This window comes from Caretta caretta, chromosome 4 (assembly GCF_965140235.1).
Source record: "Caretta caretta isolate rCarCar2 chromosome 4, rCarCar1.hap1, whole genome shotgun sequence".
NCBI classification, from domain to species: domain Eukaryota; kingdom Metazoa; phylum Chordata; order Testudines; family Cheloniidae; genus Caretta; species Caretta caretta.
In genome coordinates, this window is record NC_134209.1 from 107,114,128 (window position 1) to 107,138,313 (window position 24,186).

The 24,186-nt window shown below is 44.8% G+C and overlaps 1 protein-coding gene across 8 annotated transcripts in view; it reads right to left on the reverse strand.

Annotated features, from left to right (window-relative positions):
* The window catches only part of LIMCH1 (LIM and calponin homology domains 1), a 318,197-nt gene that overhangs the window by 188,394 nt on the left and 105,617 nt on the right, over positions 1–24,186 (reverse strand). For all 8 annotated transcript variants that reach the window (XM_075127957.1, XM_075127958.1, XM_075127959.1 and 5 more), the window contains exon 2: positions 11,550–11,620. In XM_075127957.1, the coding sequence (XP_074984058.1) occupies positions 11,550–11,620 (71 nt within the window). The remainder of the gene's footprint in view (positions 1–11,549; positions 11,621–24,186) is intronic.

Consider the following 24,186-nt stretch of genomic DNA (forward strand, 5'->3'; position numbering starts at 1 on the left):
AATTTTGTGATACTGTCCTTTTAAAGCTAACATGCTATTCTTAACTCACATTGTGAGGAAAAGTGTGTATCTATCAGAAAAAGATTGTTCAAGACCTTTCCCTTGAATTTACTGGATAAATTGTATCAAGATTCCTTTATTACATTTTAACATAACTTCTGTATTTATTCTTTCAATAAAAATGTAATGGAAAATCCTGGAATGCTTATTCCTTAATACAAAGGGAAGAGCTCTTTTTAGAATACATTTTTAACAACATGTATTTACTCCACAAATATAATTCCCAAGCTGAAGTATACAGAAGAAGGTTTCTTTTCTTTTTTAAGCAACCATTTATTTGTAATTCAAAGGAATAGTTACAGGATAGGACAGGTAAGCAGGTACACAGAATATACAAGAGTTTAATACAGGTAAGTGGGGTAGAGCTCCAATAACACAGGTATATAAATAGTCTGTTACTATACACTGATGCACTGATTCAGCAAACACTTACACATGTGCTCAACATTGAAGTCTGTGGTATTTAAGCACACACTGAATTGAATCAAGGCCTTATTACATCAAACCAGTATTTTAGTTCAGTACATTTATTAACATGCAGCAGGCAGACATACAAGTGAACTAATCGATACAATCTGTGAGCCGATAAAGAGCATGGTGTGATATACAAGATATGTTGCTGTCATTTCACAGCCAAGCCAGATTTATTTTGCATTGATATTTTAGTTTGGGTTCAAAACTGGTGTTTAAGTATTCATCCCCAACCCCAATTATCCTTACACCATCTAAATATAAATCTAGGATTTACAGGCTGAGTAATAAAAATATGTATAGAAAACAGTTACTGTAAAATAAGCATTATTCAAGTGCAGGGCCTGATCCTGAGAGGTGTTGTGGACCTTCAGCTCTCATTAAAGCCAACAGGAGTTTAAGTTGTTCAGTACCCCTCAGGATCAGACCTTTTAATATTGTTTGTTTTGGAAAAAACATGAAAGGGATGAGAATTTATGGACTAATCACATGTGATAAATGTTTGTGGAATGAGATCTTAAGGTGCGTTTCCCCACTCACTGAGAGCTAGGTTCACATAAAGAGAAACACACAACCCTATTTACTATGCCTAGTTTCAATTTCACACCCATATTCAGATTCCTGTAGTTAACAAATACAGAACTGTGAATGAGACAATTTCTCAGAACCTGATCTGCAACACAGAAGTGTAACAGAGTATAGCCAAGACGTTCATTTGATCATCAGTTTATCATTATTTAGTCTTATGGTCAACCCTTATGCTATTTCATACATAATGAATGCATGCTAAATAGATTTAAATTGTAGGATTACAGAAATATAAGACTGACAAGCATTTAGGAGTGACGATTGTGTATTAGGTATATAAGGTGAAGTCCGGCTCTAATGCCAGGCTTACAGGCTCAGGCCTGTAAGATTTTAGCTTACCCTTACAAGGCCATAGGCTTTCAGAACGCTTGACGTGAGTTGGTGACCTAGGAATAACACTGTGCCAGTAAGGTTACAAGATTACTGGGAAGAATGTGCCAATAGAGAACCGTCTGGAAAAACAGACCACAATGTCCTGTCCAAGACCACAGAGACACCTGATTATAACATCATAGGATGCCCTGCTTTGTCTGCAGGTTACCATGTATATATTTTGTTAGTGAAAATAAGGGGACCTAAGAAACAAATGGAGCACCCCAATAGTCATGGGATGTGGAAGTACAGATAAGGAAAAGAAAGTTGAAACCCTCATGCATATGCGTAAGGTGTAGCCATAACAATAGGATAAAGGAGATAGCATAGTTGGGTTACAGGGGGAAGACCCACAGGAAACCCCAGTAGGATCCACTCCTGTATCAATTACCCCAGTTGAGAAATCCATCAGACCCTAGAACATTTTTGGAGATGTGAGTATAACTATAGTATTAGCCATTGCAAGGGATTTTTTAGGATTTATAGATGCATGGGTAACTGTAACTTCACTTATTGCTTTCATAAAACTTATAGTAGAGGTAAGACTTTGTACTTGTGATTGTGTCTGTGGTTACTATCCTTGGTCTTTGCATGTTTCTGGAGACCCCAAATCTGAGAAAAGCACGAGAGGTGATATTCACTCTGAACTTGAATCTGGAAGCAACAGGAGCTGAACCCATTGTGGTTTAATGCAGAATCATGAAATTCAATTTAAATTAAAGATCGCAAGAGGAAAACATTAGAAGAAAGTGCTTGAGAGCAAAGAGAATGTTGCAAGAATGTTTTATCTTTATTGTATTATGTGTATTTCTCCTTTTCTGCTCAACCATCATTAAATCACAACAACTGTTACTTAACTTCCTGTCTTTCTTCTGTAAAAAGCAACAGCATGGGGGAAATGGGCAGTAACCCACAGTGGAAAAAAAATCTTATGATTTCTTCTTTCGCAACAATCCCTCTTTCCTGGATGCATGGCTTCTTACATAACAACCTAACCATTGTAGTTACAACATTACATTTCTTCTTGATTAATCCCCCAGCTTCCTAGGATCTAGATCAAGCCCAAATGTTCATACTTCACAGCAAAAAAAACAAAAACAAAAAAAGCGTGTCGGGGGGCAGAAGTCAGGGATTTTTAGGTGTACTTGTTACAATTCCACTCTTCCCTCTTGCCAGCTATCAGGTTGAATGAACTGCCCTCCTCCAGCAGGTCCCAGGGAATAGCAAGTTTGTCTGATGCATGGGAAAGCCAGCAGCAGTGTACCAAGGGAAAGCCTTGAAATCTCTGGGTGTGACACATAATATGTAAAAATGGTAGGTTAGCAAACGGAGCAGGAACCTAATAGGAATTGCCAATATCCTGGTGTGCTAGAATACCCCTCACTGAAGTCACTGTCTGAACTGACTGATCAGAACTATGCCAAAGAGCCATAACATACTTTCTAAAAAACAAAAAAGATTAACAACTTCTAAGCACAGCTGCATGAACAATTAGAACTGGTGCTGTTATGCAAACAGTATGAGTGGAGTTTAGAATCCAAAAAGAAGAAATGACTGAGCTATCAGTCATATTTGTCAGCTTTCACCATTACGGCATTCTCCATCATTAACTTTTAACAAAATCCTCGGATCAAGACAAAGCTAGAGGTATAAAGTACAAGAACAAGGTCAAATCCTGAAGCCAAAAGAAATACTTACATAAGTGCTGAGGGATCAAGACCATAGCCAGACACAAGCACATAGGAGTGGCTGGCACCAAAGCAGACTTCTGAAGTCTTCTCTAGCTAGTCGGCTCTCTGCTGCAGTAACTCTCTCTCCCTCCTTTGCCAGTGGGAGAACAGTGGCAGCAGGGCTGTCTACACTACACCACTGTGTCTATGGCCTTGGCTCACAGAGTCATGCGATCACAGTAGGATCTCAGCTTTTGTTTATTACCAAAAACTAAAATTTCTTACCCTCATATTTGCAAAGGGAAGCTTAAAAACGTGACTAAATGTAACCAGTGCCGTTATGACTACATAAACCAGCAACAACAGAGATCTGAACTACTTCATGCAGTACAAAAGAACAGTCATCCTGGGTCAAGACCAATTGTGCATCTAACACAGTATCCTGTCTCTGACAGTGGTGAGTGCAAGATGCTTCAGAGGGAATGAACAGAATAGGGCAATCTATTGAGTAATCCATCTCCAGTTGTCCATTTCCAGCTTCCAACAGTCAGAGGTTTAGGGACACCCAGAGCTGGGGTTGCATCCCTGAGCATCTTGACTAATAGCCATTAATGAACCTATCGTTAAACTTAAACTTTTTTGAACCCAGTTATAGTTCTGACATTCACAACATCCCCTGGCTGCAAGTTCCACAGGATGACTGTGCATTGTGTAAAGTACTTTTGTTTGTTTTAACCTGCTGCCCATTAATTTTATTGGGTGACCCCCTAGTTCTTGTGTTATGTGAAGGGGTAGATAACATTTCCTCATTCACTTTCTCCACACCATTTATGATTTTATCAACAGGCCCAGTCTTTTTAAGCTCTCCTTGTATGGAAGCTCGTCAAATACCCCTAATCTTTGTTGCCCTTCTCTGTATGCTTCAATTCGAACATATTTTTTTGAGATGGGTAACCAGAACAGCACACAGCATTCAAGATGTCAGAGTACCCTGACTTTACATAGCGGCATTATGGTATTTTCTGTTTTACTGTCTATCCCTTTCCTAATGATTCCTAGCATTGTTCGCTTTTTTGACAGTCACAGCACATTGAGCAGATGTTCTCAGAGAGCTATCCACAAGGATTCCAAGATCTTTCTTGAGTGGTAACAGTTAACTTAGAACCCCTCATTTTGTATGTATAATTGGGATCATTTTTCCCAATGTGCATTACTTTGCATTTATCAACATTGAACTTCATCTGACATTTTGTTGCCAAGTCACCCAGTGAGATCCCTTTGTAACTCTTTGCAGTCAGCTTTGGACTTAGGTTTCTTGAGTAATTTTGTATCATCTGAAAACTTTGCCTCCTCACTGTTTATCCCCTTTTCCCAATCATTTATGAATATGTTGAACTGTGCTGGTCCCAGTACAGATGCCTTGGTAGACCCTGCTATTTACCCCTCTACATTGTGAAAACTGACCATTTATTCCTACCCTTTGTTTCCTATATTTTAATCAGTTACTGATCCATGAGAGGACATTCCCTCTTATCCCATAACTGCTTAGTTTACTTAAGAGCCTTTGGTGAGGGACCATATCAAAGGCTTTCTGAAAGTCCAAATACACTAAATGCACTGGATCACCCTTGTCCGCATGTTTGTTGACGCCCTCAAATAATTCTAGTAGATTGGTAAGGCATCATTTCCCTTTACAAAAACCATGTTGACTCCTCCCCAACAAATTATGTTCATCTATGTGTCTGACAATTTTGTTCTTTACTATAGTTTGAATCAGTTTGCCAGGTACTGAAGTCAGACTTACCAGCCTGTAATTGCCAGGATCACCTCTGGAGCCCCTTTTAAAAATTGGCATCACATTAGCTATCCTCCAGTCATTTGGTACAAAAGCCGATTTAAATGATAGGTTACAGACTACAGTGAGTAGTTCTGCAATTTCACATACGAGTTCCTTCAGAACTCTTGGATGAATACCATCTGGTCCTGGTGACTTATTACTCCTTTAGTTTATCAATTTGATGACACCTCAATCTGGGACAGTTCCTCAGATTTGTCACCTAAAAAGAATGGTTCAGGTTTGGGAATCTCCCTCACATCCTCAGCCGTGAAAACCAATGCAAAGTCCAATGCCTGTAACCAGACCAGATCCTAATCCAGAGAACAGAAGAACATACTGCCTGCCAGTAACAAGGATATGAGATATGGATGTGAGGCTGAAAAGGATCCTGATGGGAGGGGGGAGAAATCATCAACACAGCTAGATTGCCATTGGAATGGATCAAGGATGATTATGCTGAGTAAGACCCTTAAAAAAGTGGAAGCTCAGATGATTTTCAGCAGAATATTTCCAGTCCCTAGAAAAGGAGAGCAAAGGCATAACAAGATAATGAAGATCAACAGATGACTCAAGGATTGGTGCAGTGAGGAAGGTTTTGGGATGATTGACCATTGAGAGGCATTTACAGAAAGACGACGACTTGACTGATGGACTCCTCTTGAGTATGTGGGGTATTAACCTTCTGGGTTGAAGGCTGGCATGATTGATAAGAAGGGCTATACCCTGGGAGATGAGGGGAAAAGATTGGGAGAAACTCATGAAATCTCCACAACTTGCTTCCATACACAGTAGGAAGAAAGAGAGCTAAATGAAGATACAGTAAAGGATAAAGAAACACCTTAAGGTAAAATTATGAACAATAAGAAAGAAAAAGTACAAATATTGATTGGAGAAGTGGTCAGGTAGGTGATACAGTTAATGAAAAGACTATACTTAATCCTATGTGAGGAAAAAACTGTGTGAGGTCCAAGGGAAAACAACTGAAATGCTTGCACACTAATTTAAGGAGCCCAGGCAATAAAATGGAAGAACTTGCACTAACGACAGGAGGTCAAACAGGATATTATAGTGATTACAGAAAGATGGAATAGCATTCATGACTGGAGTACAGGTATTGAAGGGTACGTGCTGTTAGGAGAGGTAGTCAAAGATAAATATGGTGGAGTAAACCGTAAAGAAATAAGTGATAGTATGGACAAAACGGAATTTTGTTTGGGTCAAAATCACTTTGGGGAAGGACTGTAATAGAGATTTTGTTAGGACAGTGTTAAGGGTCTGCTATAGACCAGCAGGGTCAGACTCGTATGGACGGAGAGCTCTTTAATATTATTAGAAAGATAAATACTATGGGGAATTGTGTCATAACAGGAAACAAACTTCCCAGATATAGAATGGATACTGGCAGGGCCCAGTTATTCCTGACTGTGATAGATGACAGTTTCTGAATCAAATGGTCATTGAATCAACAACAGGTAATGCAATTTTAGACTTGGTTTTGTAAGTAGTGAGGATGCCATAGAAGAGCTTGTAGGAAATAATCTTGAATTGAGTGATCACAAGATGATTTCGAAAGGACAGACTTTGGGAAATTAAGGGAATTAGAGTTCAACTGGATTGAACATCTTGGATTTCAATGTAGAGGAAACTTAGTCTTTTTTGTATAGAAGATTTGAAGAAATTCCATCTGAAATTTGCATCTCAAGCAAGGTGGGAAAAGAAGCTTGTAGAGAGTCTCTAGACCCAGCTGGATGAATAACCATCTCAAAAGGGTTAAAAGCAGAAAGCCTACAGGGATTGGACAAAGACGGTAACACCATGGAAGTTGGAAAATGTGGAAATAAAGTGAGAATGGCTACAAGTCAAGCTGAATTAGCTCTTGTTGAGGAAATTAAAATAAAGAGATTTGTTAGTTATATAAATAAAAAGAGAATAAGGATGGATGAGATTGAGCCGCTGTGCCGTGCAGATGGGAAGAAGATTCAAGATCATCTCTAATACTGGCCCAAAAAACTAAATGATTACTTTGCTTCAGTTTTCAGTAAGGATAACATGGCCATTGAAGACAGGATGGCTGACAGAAGCAAGTGTATAGAAACTGAAGTTACCACAAGTGAGGTGGAAGAGAAAATTAAAGAGTTTAATGCAAATTGAGGTGACCGGATAATTTCCATCCCAGTATACTGGAAGAACAGGCACATGAGACTGCTGGCCCAATAGGAAGGACTTTTAATAAAAATATCTATTTGAGGGTAGTACCATAAGACTGGAGAATAGCTAACGTCACCTATTTTTAAGAAAGGGTGGGGAAGTGATCTGGGCAATTATGGACCCGTTAGTGTAACCTCAGTATTATCCAACTCTTTTGAACAAATTTTGAAGGAAAGAATAATGAAATTCATGGATGTAAACAGTAAAGGGGATGTAAAGCGACATAGGTTTACCAAAAGGTAGATCATGCCAGACTAACCTGGTCTGGTGAAGTCAGACTGGCAGATACTTTAGAATTTTTGCCTTCCTCTATAGTGTGTGGGCATGAGTCAATTGCCAGGATTATCTGGGTGTATCTCACATAATCATTTCCCTGCAGTTCCAGGGGTCTCGGGTATAGATACACCTCAGCCCCTCCTATTCTCCTCCGTTAGCACGTTACAGTCTAGTCTCCTCTGGGTTATAATACTTTGGTCCAATTTTGGTTGTTGGGTTTAGTGTGGGGGGGTGCTGGGTGGTATGGTGACCTGTGATATACAGCAGGTCAGACTAGGTAATCCAGCAGTCCCTTCTGGCTTTAAACTCTGACTATGACCCAGGGCACCCTGGATGGTCTTCCTATAAAACACACCATGAGGCGGTGTGACATTATTTACACAGACTGGAATTGTATAGATCATTGTTGCAACCAAGGTCCTATAGTTGGACCAAATCTTATACAAAGGAGGTGCAGTAAGTTGTCTATGGAAAGGTTATGGTTTGCTGGTTATGAATATGCTATCTGTATGCATGTATCATTTTTGTATTTAAAGTTATAACTATTGGTTCTATACCGTCTGTATTTCAAACTTGTGCTATGCTTCTGGGTGACACCCCAGACAATTTGGCATCAGCACTGCCTAGCCTGCTTGATGGCCCATTAAGGACCATCAGCTACACAACTGACTCGTTGAAAGAAGGCAGGTACACCTTGTGACTCAGCAAGGCATGCAGGGACATGCCTATGGACAGAACTCTAAGGTTTTTTCACACCATGTGCTGGATAGCTTGGAAGACAGAAAGAGAGACCACATGGCAAGAGACTATAAAAGGCTGCTTCAGCGCCTCCATCTTGTCTTCAATCCTGCTTCTGACCTCTGGAGGAACCTTGCTACAAACTGAAGCTCTGAACAAAGGACGGAATCATAGAATATCAGGGTTGGAAGGGACCTCAGGAGATCATCTGGTCCAACCCCCTGCTCAAAGCACACACAATTCCCAATTGTTTTCCCCCCCAGATGGCCCCCTGAGGGATTGAACTCACAATCCTGGATGACCCATCCCAGCTGTGGATGTACACCAAAGACTTGATTTGAACCTGCAGTTTATTCTATCACTGCTACAAGCCTGAACCAAGAACTTTGCCATTACTGTATGTAACTGATTACATTTAACCAATTCCAGCTCTCATCTACATCTTTTTCCTTTTATGAATAAACCTTTAGATTTTAGATTCTAAAGGATTGGCAACAGCGTTATTTGTGGGTAAGTCTGACTTGTATATTGACCTGGGTCTGGGGCTTGGTCCTTTGGGATCGGGAGAACCTCTCTCTTTTACTGGGGTATTGGTTTTCATAACCATTCATCCCCATAACAGGTGGCACTGGTGGTGATACTGGGAAACTGGAGTGTCTAAGAAAATTGCTTGTATGACTTCTGGATAGCCAGTGGGGTAAAACCGAAGTCTTCTCGGTTTGGCTGGTTTGTTTTACCTTGGTGTGCAAAGGAACCCCTGCCTTGGGCTGTAACTGCCCTGCTTTAAGCAATTTGTCCTGAATGGGTACCCTCAGTTGGGTCCCACCAAAGCCAGCATCATTACAGGCGGCAAGCATTATATGGCTTGCGCAGACTGGTAAACAGACACACAGAAGTAAAGTGATTTTTCCCCACATCATACAGCAAGTTGGTAGAAGGATCAACTAGTCTGATCTCTTCATCCACTGTCATAATGACTGGCCCCCACAGCCTCCTAAGAGATAGATACTCATGTATTACAATGGAGGCAATAAAGCATAAAATTTGTTACTTAAGCTTTGCATCTGAAAGATTTACATCACTTAAACCAGACTACCTGTTTATTTGCAGATCAGATTAAGATCTAATCCTGAAACACACATCCTCTTTTACCAACACAATTCAACCCTCACAAGCAAGAATAAAGTTAATGATATTCAATACACAATACTTCCAACTCAAGTATTTTGCACTAAGGAGGAAGAGATTGTTCAAGACCGACCATTACACACACTGATGTAACCGCTACAGACTGCTATCTGCATATTGAATAACACCTGGATCAGCAATATTTATATTCGTCTTTGCCAAGATATGACTTGTGGGGAGGGAAAGATAGGTAAATAAGCTCATCTCTGCTCTGCAGACTTTCTTTAACTTTTCACTGTTAAAGTTCAATTGCATTAGTGAGATATACATTTCTGTACACAAGGTTCAGCTTTCCAAAGCCAAGTACTGCTTAAGTAAATGGCATTAACTGAAATATACAGCATCAAAAGCAGAATCCAAGTCAGATTTCTCTCGTCTCCAAAACTAAAGAATTGTAACCAATACAAGAAATGTACTTCTCAAGTTTAATGTTTTCAAGACCTCTATTTGTAAGCTTCAATTTGCATTTAGTTCTGTACCTTTTAAGGCCAAATTCAGACTTACAGTTCCCATTGGATTTAAATAGCAGCCCTACACATATGCAGGGGCAGAATTTAGCCACTACAGATGGGACAGCTACAGTAGCTTTTCTCAAACTCCTCACTAAGGGGTGGTATTTTCAAAGGAGCCTGTGGGAGCTAAGCACCCAAATCACAGTGAAAGGCAGTGAACTGGGCACTTAACTCCTTTAGATTTATTTGGAAATTAAGCCCAGATCAACCACTAACACACACACACACACATTTGGCACACACACCCCGACATAAGTATGAACTTTAACATGGGAGATGTCAGAAATATAAAGGGAAGGGTAAATCCCTTTAAAATCCCTCCTGGCCAGAGGAAAAATCCTCTCACCTGTAAAGGGTTAAGAAGCTAAAGGTAACCTCGCTGGCACCTGACCAAAATGACCAATGAGGAGACAAGATACTTTCAAAAGCTGGGAGGAGGGAGAAAAACAAAGGGTCTGTGTCTGTCTGTGTGATGCTTTTGCCGGAGACAGAACAGGAATGGAGTCTTAGAACTTAGTGAGTAATCTAGCTAGGTATGTATTAGATTATGATTCCTTTAAATGGCTGAGAAAATAGCTGTGCTGAATAGAATTAATATTCCTGTCTGTGTGTCTTTTTTGTAACTTAAGGTTTTGCCTAGAGGGATTCTCTATGTTTTGAATCTAATTACCCTATAAGGTATTCACCATCCTGATTTTACAGAGGTAATTCTTTTCTTTTTACTTCTATTAAAAGTCTTCTTGTAAGGAAACTGAATGCTTTTTCATTCTTCTAAGATCCAAGGGTTTGGGTCTGTGGTCACCTATGCAAATTGGTGAGGATTTTTACCAAACCTTCCCCAGGAAGTGGGGTGCAAGGGTTGGGAGGATTTTGGGGGGAAAGACGGGTCCAAACTCCGTTTTTTCAGGAACCCAGATAAAGTTTGGTGGTGGCAGTGGAAATCCAAGGGCAAAGGGTAAAATAATTTGTACCTTGGGGAACTTTTAACCTCAGCTGGTAAAAGTAAGCTTAGAAGGTTTTCGTGCAGGTCCCCATATCTGTACCCTAGAGTTCAGAGTGGGGAAGGAACTTTGACAGGAGTGTTGAGTTTGGTGAATTTTGTTTAAATCTATGATCTGGTTGTATTATGAAGAATTCTGAAGTATGTTCTTCAAGCGTATCTTTAAAAAAAAAAAAAGGTTCAGAGTACAGCCTGGACCTCAAAGGATGTAAGAACAAATAAGCTTGTACCTAGATGGGTAAGTCTTGCCAACAGTACAACCTGGAATTGATCCAAAACTCTTCACTGCAAGAGAGGTGTCTGCAGGTCAGGTGTGGCACACAGTTTCCAAACTGCAGTCACCCACTTTAAACAGAAGAAATCCAAAATGCAAACATCACTTTTACTTTACATATGGGGAGAGGGAGAGGCGGGGGAGAAGCCCTTTGTCAATCTTGCTTTTTTAAAACCACATTTCAATTCTCACCATAACAAATGCATTGGCACTGGAACAACAGTGTGATGAAATATGTAGTGTACCCAAAGTCAAAAGAAAAGAAAACCAACCGTTGCATTGTACCAGCTAAAGTAAATAGGTTCCCTCTTTAGTCAAAACTGCATGTGAAGTTCAAACTAAAAGCTTTACTTACTCACAAAGTAGAATACCATTTTCTAATCCAGAACGAAAATCTTTGTCACCAAAACTTCTGCCTGTGACTTGCTGAAAAATAAGAAGGGGAAACAAGAGAGAGAAAAAAAAAAAGAGTTTAACAGGTGCATATTTAAAGAATGCTTCATGATTTTGTTATTTAAAACCTTTAGAGCAAATGTAAAATGACAACTCTTTGGGCATTGCCAGTAAAGCCCAAGATGTTTCCTGCATCGAGAAAAAGCCCCTTTCACTGAACTATTTAACATGTAACACAAAGCCCTCTCTGCTAATCCTTTAGTTTAAAAATTCAAGAATGGCTTAATGTAAGTGTCACTGTAACCCTCGGAATAATTGTCAGTCTAGGCATTTTTATAGGCAATGAGTGTATTTACGCAAAGCTGAGTATATGTATTTTTTTTTGCATAACAAATATACTTCACTTTATGTGCTATTCGTGGATCTGATCCTGCAGCCCTTACTCACATGAGCAATTTCACAGGGGCACTAAGTTATGTGAGTTGGGGTTACAAGATCTTGCGATACGATTTGTTACACAAATGTGAGGCAACCTTCCTAATTACCTGTGCACTGTTTGTAATAAGCTGAAGAACACAAAGTTAGTAAGCTTGAAAAAAAATACATTATTTAGAGACAGATTGCAATACCCTTATTCATACTGAACACTACACACCATGAAGTCAAATGGGACTTGCATGTGAAGTAAGGATGGGAAGTATCTGATCTTTAGTGCTGGTCTACACTAGGAGTTGAGGTCAAATTTAGCAGCATTAAATCAATTTAACCCTGCACCCGTCCACACGATGAAGCCCTTTTTTTTGACTTAAAGGGCTCTTAAAATCAATTTCCTTACTCCACCCCCGACAAGAGGATTAGCGCTAAAATCGGCCTTGCTGGGTCGAATTTGGGGTACTGTGGACACAATTAGATGGTATCGACCTCCGGGAGCTATCCCAGAGTGCTCCATTGTGACCGCTCTGGACAGCACTCTCACTCAGATGCACTGGCCAGGTAGAAAGGAGAAGACCCGCAAACATTTGAATTTCAATTTCCTGTTTGACCAGCGTGGCAAGCTGCAGGTGACCATGCAGAGCTCATTAGCAGAGGTGACCATGATGGAGTCCCAGAATCGCAAAAGAGCTCCAGCATGGACTGAACAGGAGGTACGCGATCTGATCGCTGTATGGGGAGAGGAATCCGTGCTGTCAGAACTACTTCCAGTTTTCAAAATGCCAAAACATTGGTCAAAATCTCCCAGGGCATGAAGGACAGAGGCCATAAAAGGGACCCGAAGCAGTGCCGCGTGAAACTTAAGGAGCTGAGGCAAGCCTACCAGAAAACCAGAGAGGTAAACGGCCGCTCCGGGTCAGAGCCCCAAACATGCCGCTTCCATGATGAACTGCATGCCATTTTAGGGGGTTCAGCCACCACTACCCCAGTCATGTTGTTTGACTCCTTCAATGGAGATGGAGGCAACACGGAAGCAGGTTTTGGGGACCAGGAAGATGATGATGAAGTTGTAGATAGCTCACAGCAAGCAAGCGGAGAAACCGGTTTTCCCGACAGCCAGGAACTGTTTCTCACCCTGGACCTGGAGCCAGTACCCCCCGAACCCACCCAAGGCTGCCTCCCGGACCCGCCAGGTAGAGAAGGGACTTCTGGTGAGTGTACCTTTTAAAATAGTATACACGGTTTAAAAGCAAGCATGTTTAATCATTAATTTGCCCTGGCATTTGAGGCTCTCCTGGATGGACTCCCAAAGCCTTTGCAAAAGGTTTCTGAGGAGGGCAGCCTTATTCCGTCCATGGTACGGACATTTTACCACTCCAGGCCAGTAGCGCATACTCAAGAATCATTGTTGAACAAAGCATTGCAGTGTATGTTTGCTGGCATTCAAACAACATCCATTATTTATCTCTCTGTGTTATCCTCAGGAGAGTGATATCATTCATGGTCACCTGGTTGAAATAGGGTGCTTTTCTTAAGGGGACATTCAGAGGTGCCTGTTCCTGCTGGGCTGTTTGCCTGTGGCTGAACAGAAATGTTCCCTGCTGTTAGCCACGGGGAGGAGGGAGGAGCTAGCCACGTGGTGGGGGGAGGCAAAATGCGACCTTGGAATGAAAGCACATGTTCTATGTATGTAATATTAACAGCAATGTTTACCGTGAAAGAGTGTACCCGTTGTTCTATAAAATGTGTCTTTTTAAATACCACTGTCCCTTTTTTTTCCTCCACCAGCTGCATGTGTTTCAAGGATCACAGGATCTTCTCCTTCCCAGAGGCTAGTGAAGATTAGAAGGAGGAAAAAAAATGCACTCGCGATGAAATGTTCTCTGAGCTCACGCTGTCCTCCCACTCTGACAGAGCACAGACGAATGCGTGGAGGCAGACAATGTCAGAGTGCAGGAAAGCACAAAATGACCAGGAGGAGAGGTGGTGGGCTGAAGAGAGGGCTGAAGCTGAAAGGTGGCAGCAGCATGATGAAAGGAGGCAGGATTCAATGCTGAGGCCGCTGGAGGATCAAACTAATATGCTCCAGCATATGGCTGAGCTGCAGGAAAGGCAGCTGGAGCACAGACCGCCACTACAGCCCCTGTGTAACCAACTGTCCTCCTCACCAAGTTCCATAGGCTCCTCGCCCAGACGCCCAAGAATGCGGTGGGGAGGCCTCCAACCACTCCACCGCAGAGGATTGCCCAAGCAACAGAAGGCTGGCATTCAATAAGGGTATGTCTACACTACGGAATAAGGTCGAATTTATAGAAGTCGGTTTTTTAGAAATCGGTTTTATAAATTCGAGTGTGTGTGTCCCCACAGAAAATGCTCTAAGTGCATTAAGTGCATTAACTCGGCGGAGCGCTTCCACAGTACCGAGGCAAGCGTCGACTTCCGGAGCGTTGCACTGTGGGTAGCTATCCCACAGTTCCCGCAGTCTCCGCTGCCCATTGGAATTCTGGGTTGAGATCCCAATGCCTGATGGGGCTAAAACATTGTCGCGGGTGGTTCTGGGTACATATCGTCAGCCTCCCGTTCCCTCCCTCCCCCCGTGAAAGCAAGGGCAGACAATCATTTCGCGCCTTTTTTCCTGAGTTACCTGTGCAGACGCCATACCATGGCAAGCATGGAGCCCGCTCAGGTAACCGTCACCCTATGTCTCCTGGGTGCTGGCAGACGCGGTACGGCATTGCTACACAGTAGCAGCAACCCCTTGCCTTGTGGCAGCAGACGGTACAGTACGACTGGTAGCCGTCATCGTCATGTCTGAGGTGCTCCTGGTCGCCTCTGTGAGGTCGATCAGGAGCGCCTGGGCAGACATGGGCACAGGGACTAAATTTGGAGTGACTTGACCAGGTCATTCTCTTTAGTCCTGCAGTCAGTCCTATTGAACCGTCTTATGGTGAGCGGGCAGGCGATACGGACTGCTAGCAGTCGTGCTGTACCATCTTCTGCCGAGCAGTCATGAGATGTGGATGGCATGCAGTCCGTCTGCTGCCAGCCAAAGATGTAAAAGATAGATGGAGTGGGTCAAAACAAGAAATAGACCAGATTTGTTTTGTACTCATTTGCTTCCCCCCCCTCCCCTGTCTAGGGGACTCATTCTTCTAGATCACACTGCAGTCAAGGTGCAGCGAGGTAAATCTAGCCATGTATCAATCAGAGGCCAGGCTAACCTTCTTGCTCCAATAAGGACAATAACTTAGGTGCACCATTTCTTATTGGAACCCTCTGTGAAGTCCTGCCTGAAATACTCCTTGATGTAAAGCCACCCCCTTTGTTGATTTTAGCTCCCTGAAGCCAACCCTGTAAGCGCCCCTCCCAGCGTCAGAGCAATGGCAAACAATCGGGCATCTGAGAGTGCTGTCCAGAGCAGTCACAATGGAGCGCTCTGATGGGGCTAAAACATTGTCGCGGGTGGTTCTGGGTACGTGTCGTCAGGCCCCCGTTCCCTCCCTCCCTCCGTGAAAGCAAGGGCAGACAATCATTTCGCGCCTTTTTTCCTGAGTTACCTGTGCAGACGCCATACCACAGCAAGCATGGAGCCCGCTCAGGTAACCGTCACCCTATGTCTCCTGGGTGCTGGCAGACGCGGTATGGCTTTGCTGCACAGTAGCAGCAACCCCTTGCCTTCTGGCAGCAGACGGTGCAATACGATTGGTAGTCGTCCTCATCGTGTCCGAGGTGCTCCTGGCCGCGTCGGCTGGGAGCGCCTGGGCAGACATGGGCGCAGGGACTAAATTTGGAGTGACTTGACCAGGTCATTCTCTTTAGTCCTGCAGTCAGTCCTATTGAACCGTCTTATGGTGAGCAGGCAGGCGATACGGACTGCTAGCAGTCGTACTGTACCATCTTCTGCCAGGCAGGCAAGAGATGAGGATTGCTAGCAGTCGTATTGCACCATCTTCTGCCAGGCAGGCAAGAGATGGGGATGGCTAGCAGGCGTACTGTACCATCTTCTGCCGAGCAGCCATGAGATGTGGATGGCATGCAGTCCTTCTGCACCGTCTGCTGCCAGCCAAAGATGTAAAAGATAGATGGAGTGGGTCAAAACAAGAAATAGACCAGATTTGTTTTGTACTCATTTGCCTCCTCCCCTGTCTAGGGGACTCATTCCTCTAGGTCACACTGCAGTCACTCACAGAGAAGGTGCAGCGAGGTAAATCTAGCCATGTATCAATCAGAGGCCAGGCTAACCTCCTTGTTCCAATAACAACGATAACTTAGGTGCACCATTTCTTATTGGAACCCTCCGTGCAGTCCTGCCTGAAATACTCCTTGATGTACAGGCACCCCCTTTGTTGATTTTAGCTTCCTGAAGCCAACCCTGTAAGCCGTGTCGTCAGTCGCCCCTCCCTCCGTCAGAGCAACGGCAGACAATCGTTCCGCGCCTTTTTTCTGTGCGGACGCCATACCACGGCAAGCATGGAGCCCGCTCAGCTCACTTTGGCAATTAGGAGCACATTAACCACCACACGCATTATTCAGCAGTATATGCAGCACCAGAACATGGCAACGCGATACCGGGCGAGGAGGCGACGTCAGCGCGGTCCCGTGAGTGATCAGGACATGGACACAGATTTCTCTGAAAGCATGGGCCCTGACAATGCATGCATCATGGTGCTAATGGGGCAGGTTCATGCTGTGGAACGCCGATTCTGGGCTCGGGAAACAAGCACAGACTGGTGGGACCGCATAGTGTTGCAGGTCTGGGACGATTCCCAGTGGCTACGAAACTTTCGCATGCGTAAGGGCACTTTCATGGAACTTTGTGACTTGCTTTCCCCTGTCCTGAAGCGCATGAATACCAAGATGAGAGCAGCCCTCACAGTTGAGAAGCGAGTGGCGATAGCCCTGTGGAAGCTTGCAACGCCAGACAGCTACCGGTCAGTTGGGAATCAATTTGGAGTGGGCAAATCTACTGTGGGGGCTGCTGTGATGCAAGTAGCCCACGCAATCAAAGATCTGCTGATATCAAGGGTAGTGACCCTGGGAAATGTGCAGGTCATAGTGGATGGCTTTGCTGCAATGGGATTCCCTAACTGTGGTGGGGCTATAGATGGAACCCATATCCCTATCTTGGCACCAGAGCACCAAGCCGCCGAGTACATAAACCGCAAGGGGTACTTTTCGATAGTGCTGCAAGCTCTGGTGGATCACAAGGGACGTTTCACCAACATCAACGTGGGATGGCCGGGAAAGGTGCATGATGCTCGCATCTTCAGGAACTCTGGTCTGTTTCAAAAGCTGCAGGAAGGGACTTTATTCCCAGACCAGAAAATAACTGTTGGGGATGTTGAAATGCCTATATGTATCCTTGGGGACCCAGCCTACCCCTTAATGCCATGGCTCATGAAGCCGTACACAGGCAGCCTGGACAGTGGTCAGGAGCTGTTCAACTACAGGCTGAGCAAGTGCAGAATGGTGGTAGAATGTGCATTTGGACGTTTAAAGGCGCGCTGGCGCAGTTTATTGACTCGCTTAGACCTCAGCGAAACCAATATTCCCACTGTTATTACTGCTTGCTGTGTGCTCCACAATATCTGTGAGAGTAAGGGGGAGACGTTTATGGCGGGGTGGGAGGTTGAGGCAAATCGCCTGGCTGCTGGTTACGCGCAGCCAGACACCAGGGCGGTTAGAAGAGCACAGGAGGGCGCGGTACGCATCAGAGAAGCTTTGAAAAACAGTTTCATGACTGGCCAGGCTACGGTGTGAAAGTTCTGTTTGTTTCTCCTTGATGAAACCCCCCGCCCCTTGGTTCACTCTACTTCCCTGTAAGCTAACCACCCTCCCCTCCTCCCTTTAATCATTGCTTGCAGAGCCAATAAAGTCATTGCTGCTTCACAGTCATGCATTCGTTATTCATTCATCACACAAATAGGGGGATGACTACCAAGGTATCCCAGGAGGGGTGGTGGAGGAGGGAAGGAAAATGCCACACAGCACTTTAAGCACAGCACTTTAAAAGTTTACAACTTTAAAATTTATTGAATGACAGCCTTCTTTTTTTTGGGCAATCCTCTGTGGGGGAGTGGCTGGTTGGCCGGAGGCCTCCCCACCGCGTTCTTGGGCGTCTGGGTGTGGAGGCTATGGAACTTGGGGAGGAGGGCGGTTGGTTACAGAGGGGCTGCAGTGGCAGTCTGTGCTCCAGCTGCCTTTGCTGCAGCTCAACCATACACTGGAGCATACTGGTTTGGTCCTGCAGCAGCCTCAGCATTGAATCCTGCCTCCTCTCATCACGCTGCCGCCACCTTTGAGCTTCAGCCCTGTCTTCAGCCCGCCACTTACTCTCTTCAGCCCGCCACTTACTCTCTTCAGCCCGCCACCTCTCCTCCCGGTCATTTTGTGCTTTCCTGCACTCTGACATTATTTGCCTCCACGCATTCGTCTGTGCTCTGTCAGTGTGGGAGGACAGCATGAGCTCGGAGAACATTTCATCGCGAGTGCGTTTTTTTTTCTTTCTAAGCTTCACTAGCCTCTGGGAAGGAGAAGATCCTGTGATCATTGAAACACATGCAGCTGGTGGAGAAAAAAAAAGGGACAGCGGTATTTAAAAAGACACATTTTATAAAACAGTGGCTACACTCTTTCAGGGTAAACCTTGCTGTTAACATTACATACATAGCACATGTGCTTTCGTTACAAGGTCGCATTTTGCCTCCTCCCACCGCGTGATTTTGGTTGAATGCCAGCAAACATACACTGCAATGCTTTGTTCTACAGTGATTCCCCAGTACGTGTTGCTGGCCTGGAGTGGTAAAGTGTCCTACCATGAAGGACGAAATAAGGCTGCCCTCCTCAGAAACCTTTTGCAAAGGCAGAACCGCAAATGCCAGGGCAAAGTAATCCTTTCACATGCTTGCTTTTAAACCATGTATAGCATTTTAAAAGGTACACTCACCAGAGGTCCCTTCTCCGCCTGCTGAGTCCAGGAGGCAGCCTTGGGTGGGTTCGGGGGGTACTGGCTCCAGGTCTAGGGTGAGAAACAGTTCCTGGCTGTCGGGAAAACCGGTTTCTCCGCTTGCTTGCTGTGAGCTATCTACAACCTCCTCATCATCATCTTCTTCGTCCCCAAAACCTACTTCTGTATTGCCTCCATCTCCATTGAAGGAGTCAAACAACACGGCTGGGGTAGTGGTGGCTGAACCCCCTAAAATGGCATGCAGCTCATCATAGAAGCGGCATGTTTGGGGCTCTGACCCAGAGCGGCTGTTCGCCTCTCTGGTTTTCTGGTAGGCTTGCCTCAGCTCCTTCAGTTTCACGCGGCACTGCTTCGGGTCCCTGTTATGGCCTCTGTCCTTCATGCCCTGGGAGATTTTGACAAAGGTTTTGGCATTTCGAAAACTGGAACGGAGTTCTGATAGCACGGATTCCTCTCCCCAAACAGCGATCAGATCCCGTACCTCCCGTTCAGTCCATGCTGGAGCTCTTTTGCGATTCTGGGACTCCATCATGGTCACCTCTGCTGATGAGCTCTGCATGGTCACCTGCAGCTTGCCACGCTGGCCAAACAGGAAATGAGATTCAAAAGTTCGCGGTTCTTTTCCTGTCTACCTGGCCAGTGCATCTGAGTTGAGAGCGCTGTCTAGAGCGGTCATAATGGAGCACTCTGGGATAGCTCCCGGAGGCCAATACCATCGAATTGTGTCCACAGTACCCCAAATTCGAGCCGGCAACGTCGATTTAAGCGCTAATCCACTTGTCAGGGGTGGAGTAAGGAAATCGATTTTAAGAGCCCTTTAAGTCGAAATAAAGGGCTTCATTGTGTGGACGGGTGCAGGTTTAAATCGATTTAACGCTGCTAAATTCGACCTAAAGTCCTAGTGTAGACCAGGGCTAAGTTTTAAAGTTTTAAACTTCTAAAGTGCTATGTGGCCTTGTCCTTCCCTCCACCACCAGCCCTCCCAGTGCTTCTCTCCTCCACCACCCCTCCCGGGCTACCTTGGCAGTTATGTGTGATGAATTAATAAAGAATGCATGAATATGAAGCAACAATTACTTTATTGCCTCTGCAAGCGGTGATCGAAGGGAGGAGGGGAGGGTGGTTAGCTTACAGGGAAGTAGAGTGAACCAAGGGGCAGGGGGTTTCATCAAGGAGAAACAAACAGAACTTTCACACCGTAGCCTGGCCAGTCATTAAACTGATTTTCAAAGCTTCTCTGATGCGCACCACACCCTCCTGTGCTCTTCTAACCACCCTGGTGTCTGACTGTGCGTAACCAGCGGCCAGATGATTTGCCTCAACCTCCCACTCTGCCATAAACATCTCCCCTTTACTCTCACAGAGATTGTGGCGTGCACAGCAAAGCGGTAATAACAGTGGGAATATTGGTTTCGCTGAGGTCTAAACGAGTCAGTAAACTGCGCCAGCACACTTTTAAACGTCCAAATGCACATTCTACCACCATTCTGCACTTGCTCAGCCTGTAGTTGAACAGCTCCTGACTACTGTCCAGGCTGCCTGTGTATGGCTTCATGAGCCATGGCATTAAGGGGTAGGCTGGGTCCCCAAGGATAACTATAGGCATTTCAACATCCCCAACGGTTATTTTCTGGTCTGGGAATAAAGTCCCTTCCTGCAGCTTTTGAAACAAACCAGAGTTCCTGAAGATGCGAGCATCATGTACCTTTCCCGGCCACCCCACGTTGATGTTGGTGAAACGTCCCTTGTGATCCACCAGTGCTTGCAGCACTATTGAAAAGTACCCCTTGTGGTTTATGTACTCGCCAGCTGGGTGCTCCGGTGCCAAGATAGGGATATAGGTTCCGTCTATGGCCCCACCACAGTTAGGGAATCCCATTGCAGCAAAGCCATCCACTATGACCTGCACATTTCCCAGGGTCACTACCCTTGATATCAGTAGATCTTTGATTACGTTGGGTACTTGCATCACAGCAGCCCTCACAGTAGATTTGCCCACTCCAAATTGATTCCCGACAGACCAGTAGCTGTCTGGTGTTGCAAGCTTCCACAGGGCTATTGCCACTTGCTTCTCAACTGTGAGGGCTGCTCTCATCTTGGTATTCATGCACTTCAGAGCAGGAGAAAGCAAGTCACAAAGTTCCATGAAAGTGCCCTTACACATGTGAAAGTTTTGCAGCCACTGGGAATCGTCCCAGACCTGCAAACACTATGCGGTCCCACCAGTCTGTGCTTGTTTCCCAGGCCCTGAATCGGTGTTCCACCGCATGAACCTGCCCCATTAGCACCATGACGCCCGCATTGCCAGGGCCCGTGCTTTGAGAGAAGTCCTCATCACTCTTGTCACCGCACTGACGTCGCCTACTCGCCCGGTTTCGTTTTTCCAGGTTCTGGTGCTGCATATATTGCTGGATAATGCATGTGGTGTTTAATGTGCTCCTAATTGTCAAAGTGATCTGAGCGGGCTCCAGGCTTGCCGTGGTATGCCGTCTGCACAGAAAAAAGACACAGAACGATTGTCTGCCGTTGCTCTGACGGAGGGAGGGGTGACTGACGACATGGCTTACAGAGTTGGCTTATAGGGAATTAAAAATCAACAAAGGGGGTGGCTTTACATCAAGGAGAAACTGTCACACAGAATGGCCCCCTCAAGAATTGAACTAAAAACCCTGGTTTAGCAGGCCAATGCTCAACCCACTAAGTATCCCTCTCTTTGGTATTTCAGGCAGGACTGAATCTCCATTCAAGTTTTCAAGGTGCCCCTGACAGACCTCACCAAAACGATTCTCCGCCGTTGATTTCACGGAGGGAGGGAGGGGGGAGCAAATGAATACAAAACAAATCTGGTCTATTTCTTGTTTTGATCCACTCCATCTATCTTTTACATCTTTGGCTGGCAGCAGACGGTGCAGTAGGACTGCAAGCCATCTGGTTATTTGAAACAATGCTACTCTGTAGGAAAGACCTCTACAGGTGAGAAGATTGTTTGTTTGTTGGCTGTTTGTGCAGACTGTTCTCAGAGGCCAAGGAGTGAATGAACAATGTCAAACATTACCAGATATGGAGTTAGAGAGGTAGAGGTATGTCTGTGGTTCCTTCATTAGAGACTGGAACTAAAACAATGCATTTCAACTAAGAAATCGCCCGTAAAAAGCCATCAGATGGGAATCACTATCACTACTAACCGAGGACAGTTTCAAACCAGGACCACCAGTGAAAGCAGGGTCTGAATGAGTTCTCCCCTGACAGCTAGCTGAGACGGGGAAGAGACTTCAGGAGCAAACTGTATTTACATGAACACACCTTCTCTCCCAAGATATCTGGTAGACAGAGCTGTGTTGCTCAAAGTGATCAACTTTGGCTGGTGTTGGGTTACAAAATACTTTAGTACTGAATGCAGAGGTAGTGAAATGTTATCATCAATGTTGTTGTCTTTGTTGCATGAATAAAGGGGAGCAGAACTGTGCTTAACCTGTCCCAAATGAGGGGGTCACCCTCAGCTGAAAGGACCTTGTTAAGTCAGGGGCTCAAATGCCAAAGCTCTGTGAAAGTAAAAGTGGTGGGGACGGGTGTCCCAGCCACAAGGTGTGGACTCTCCCTAAGGGTCCCCAGTCTTATTTAACCTGTTCCTCTCAACTGTTCAAAGATAGAGCTAAATAGGCTCCATTAGGACCCTTTGTTATTTTAAGTGCTTAAATGAAAGCTGAAATCACTTGTGGTGGGACAGTGTTTCTGCCCAGCCTGCTAAACGCTGAAAAACCACTAAAAGCTGAAAATCACTAAAGAGACTGACCTGCAGATGTCACAGCAGAGAGGGAGGTGGCAGCAGAACTGATAGTCAGTCAAAGGGAGCAGCAAGTAGATGGCCAGCGGGAGTGGAACATGCAGCTGGCAGGGTGGCCAGCAGAGAAGAACCGTGGCTAGCGGGGTGGCCAGCCAGAGCAAGTACTCAGATGGCAGAGCAAGAAAGGTGCTTTCTACCCTGGGCAGGAGGTGAACTCACACAGATGCATCTCTGACCTCTCGGTCCTCCCTGACCAAGACTGTCCCTGACTGTGAGTGAGGTATGGTGAGGGTGCAGAGAGCAGACTCAGAAAAGGAACTTTTGGTTCATAGAATCATAGAATAACAGAGTTGGAAGGGACCTCTGGAAGCCATCTAGTCGAACCCTCTGCCCAGAGCAGGACCAATCCCAACTAAATCATCACAGCAAGGGCTTTGTCAAGCCTGACCTTAAAAACTTCTAAGGAAGGGGATTCCACCACCTCCCTAGGTAACGCATTCCAGTGTTTCACCACCCTCCTAGTGAAAAAGTTTTTCCTAATATCCAACCTAAACCTCCCCCACTGCAACTTGAGACCATTACTCCTTTTCCTGTCATCTGCTATCACTGAGAGTAGTCCAGATCCATCCTCTTTGGATCCACCTTTCAGGTAGTTAAAAGCAGCTATCAAATCCCCCCTCATTCTTCTCTTCCATAGACTAAACAATCCCAGTTCCCTCAGCCTCTCCTCATAACTCATGTGTTCCAGTCCCCTAATCATTTTTGTAGAACTCAAGAACATGAGGTGGAAGGCACTGCTCCACGCACGCTGGGGTGAGTGTCCTGCTCATAGTTTTATGATTATGAATCCTGCTTGTGGCATTTTCCCTAATTAATGTTGGGTGGCTTCCCTCCTTTTATTAAAAGTTTTTCTCCACTCAGACTCTCTGCTTGTGAGAGGGGAAGTATTGCCTCTCAGAGGCTCCTAGAGGTGGTGTGTAATTTTCCCAGGTTACTGGGTGAGGGCTCGAGCAGGTTTGTGTTGTATTGTTGAAAAGGAACCCCTAGATATTGAACCTGGCCCCCCTTGCTGCTGGCTCCACCTGGCAGAAGAGTTACACCAGGCAACATTTATTTTTGTGATGGTTTGCCTGTACAACTCAAATGCACAGCTGAAAGAATGAAAATGGTACAACAAAGTACAAATACAAGAGCAGATGGCAGATGAGGAAAGGAGTGAAGGTATAGGAACAGCACACGTCTGTGTAAAAAGGAAATGAAAATAAGTGAGGCATGGACAACTGATGAGTGCTCTAAAGACTCAAGATGGTGAAGGGGAAGTATTCATTGACTGCAGGCTCCCGGATTTGGGAAGGAACTAAAAATGCAAATGAGACAGCTCATTTAGAATAATGTTTCTAACATTTTCAAAGTCAT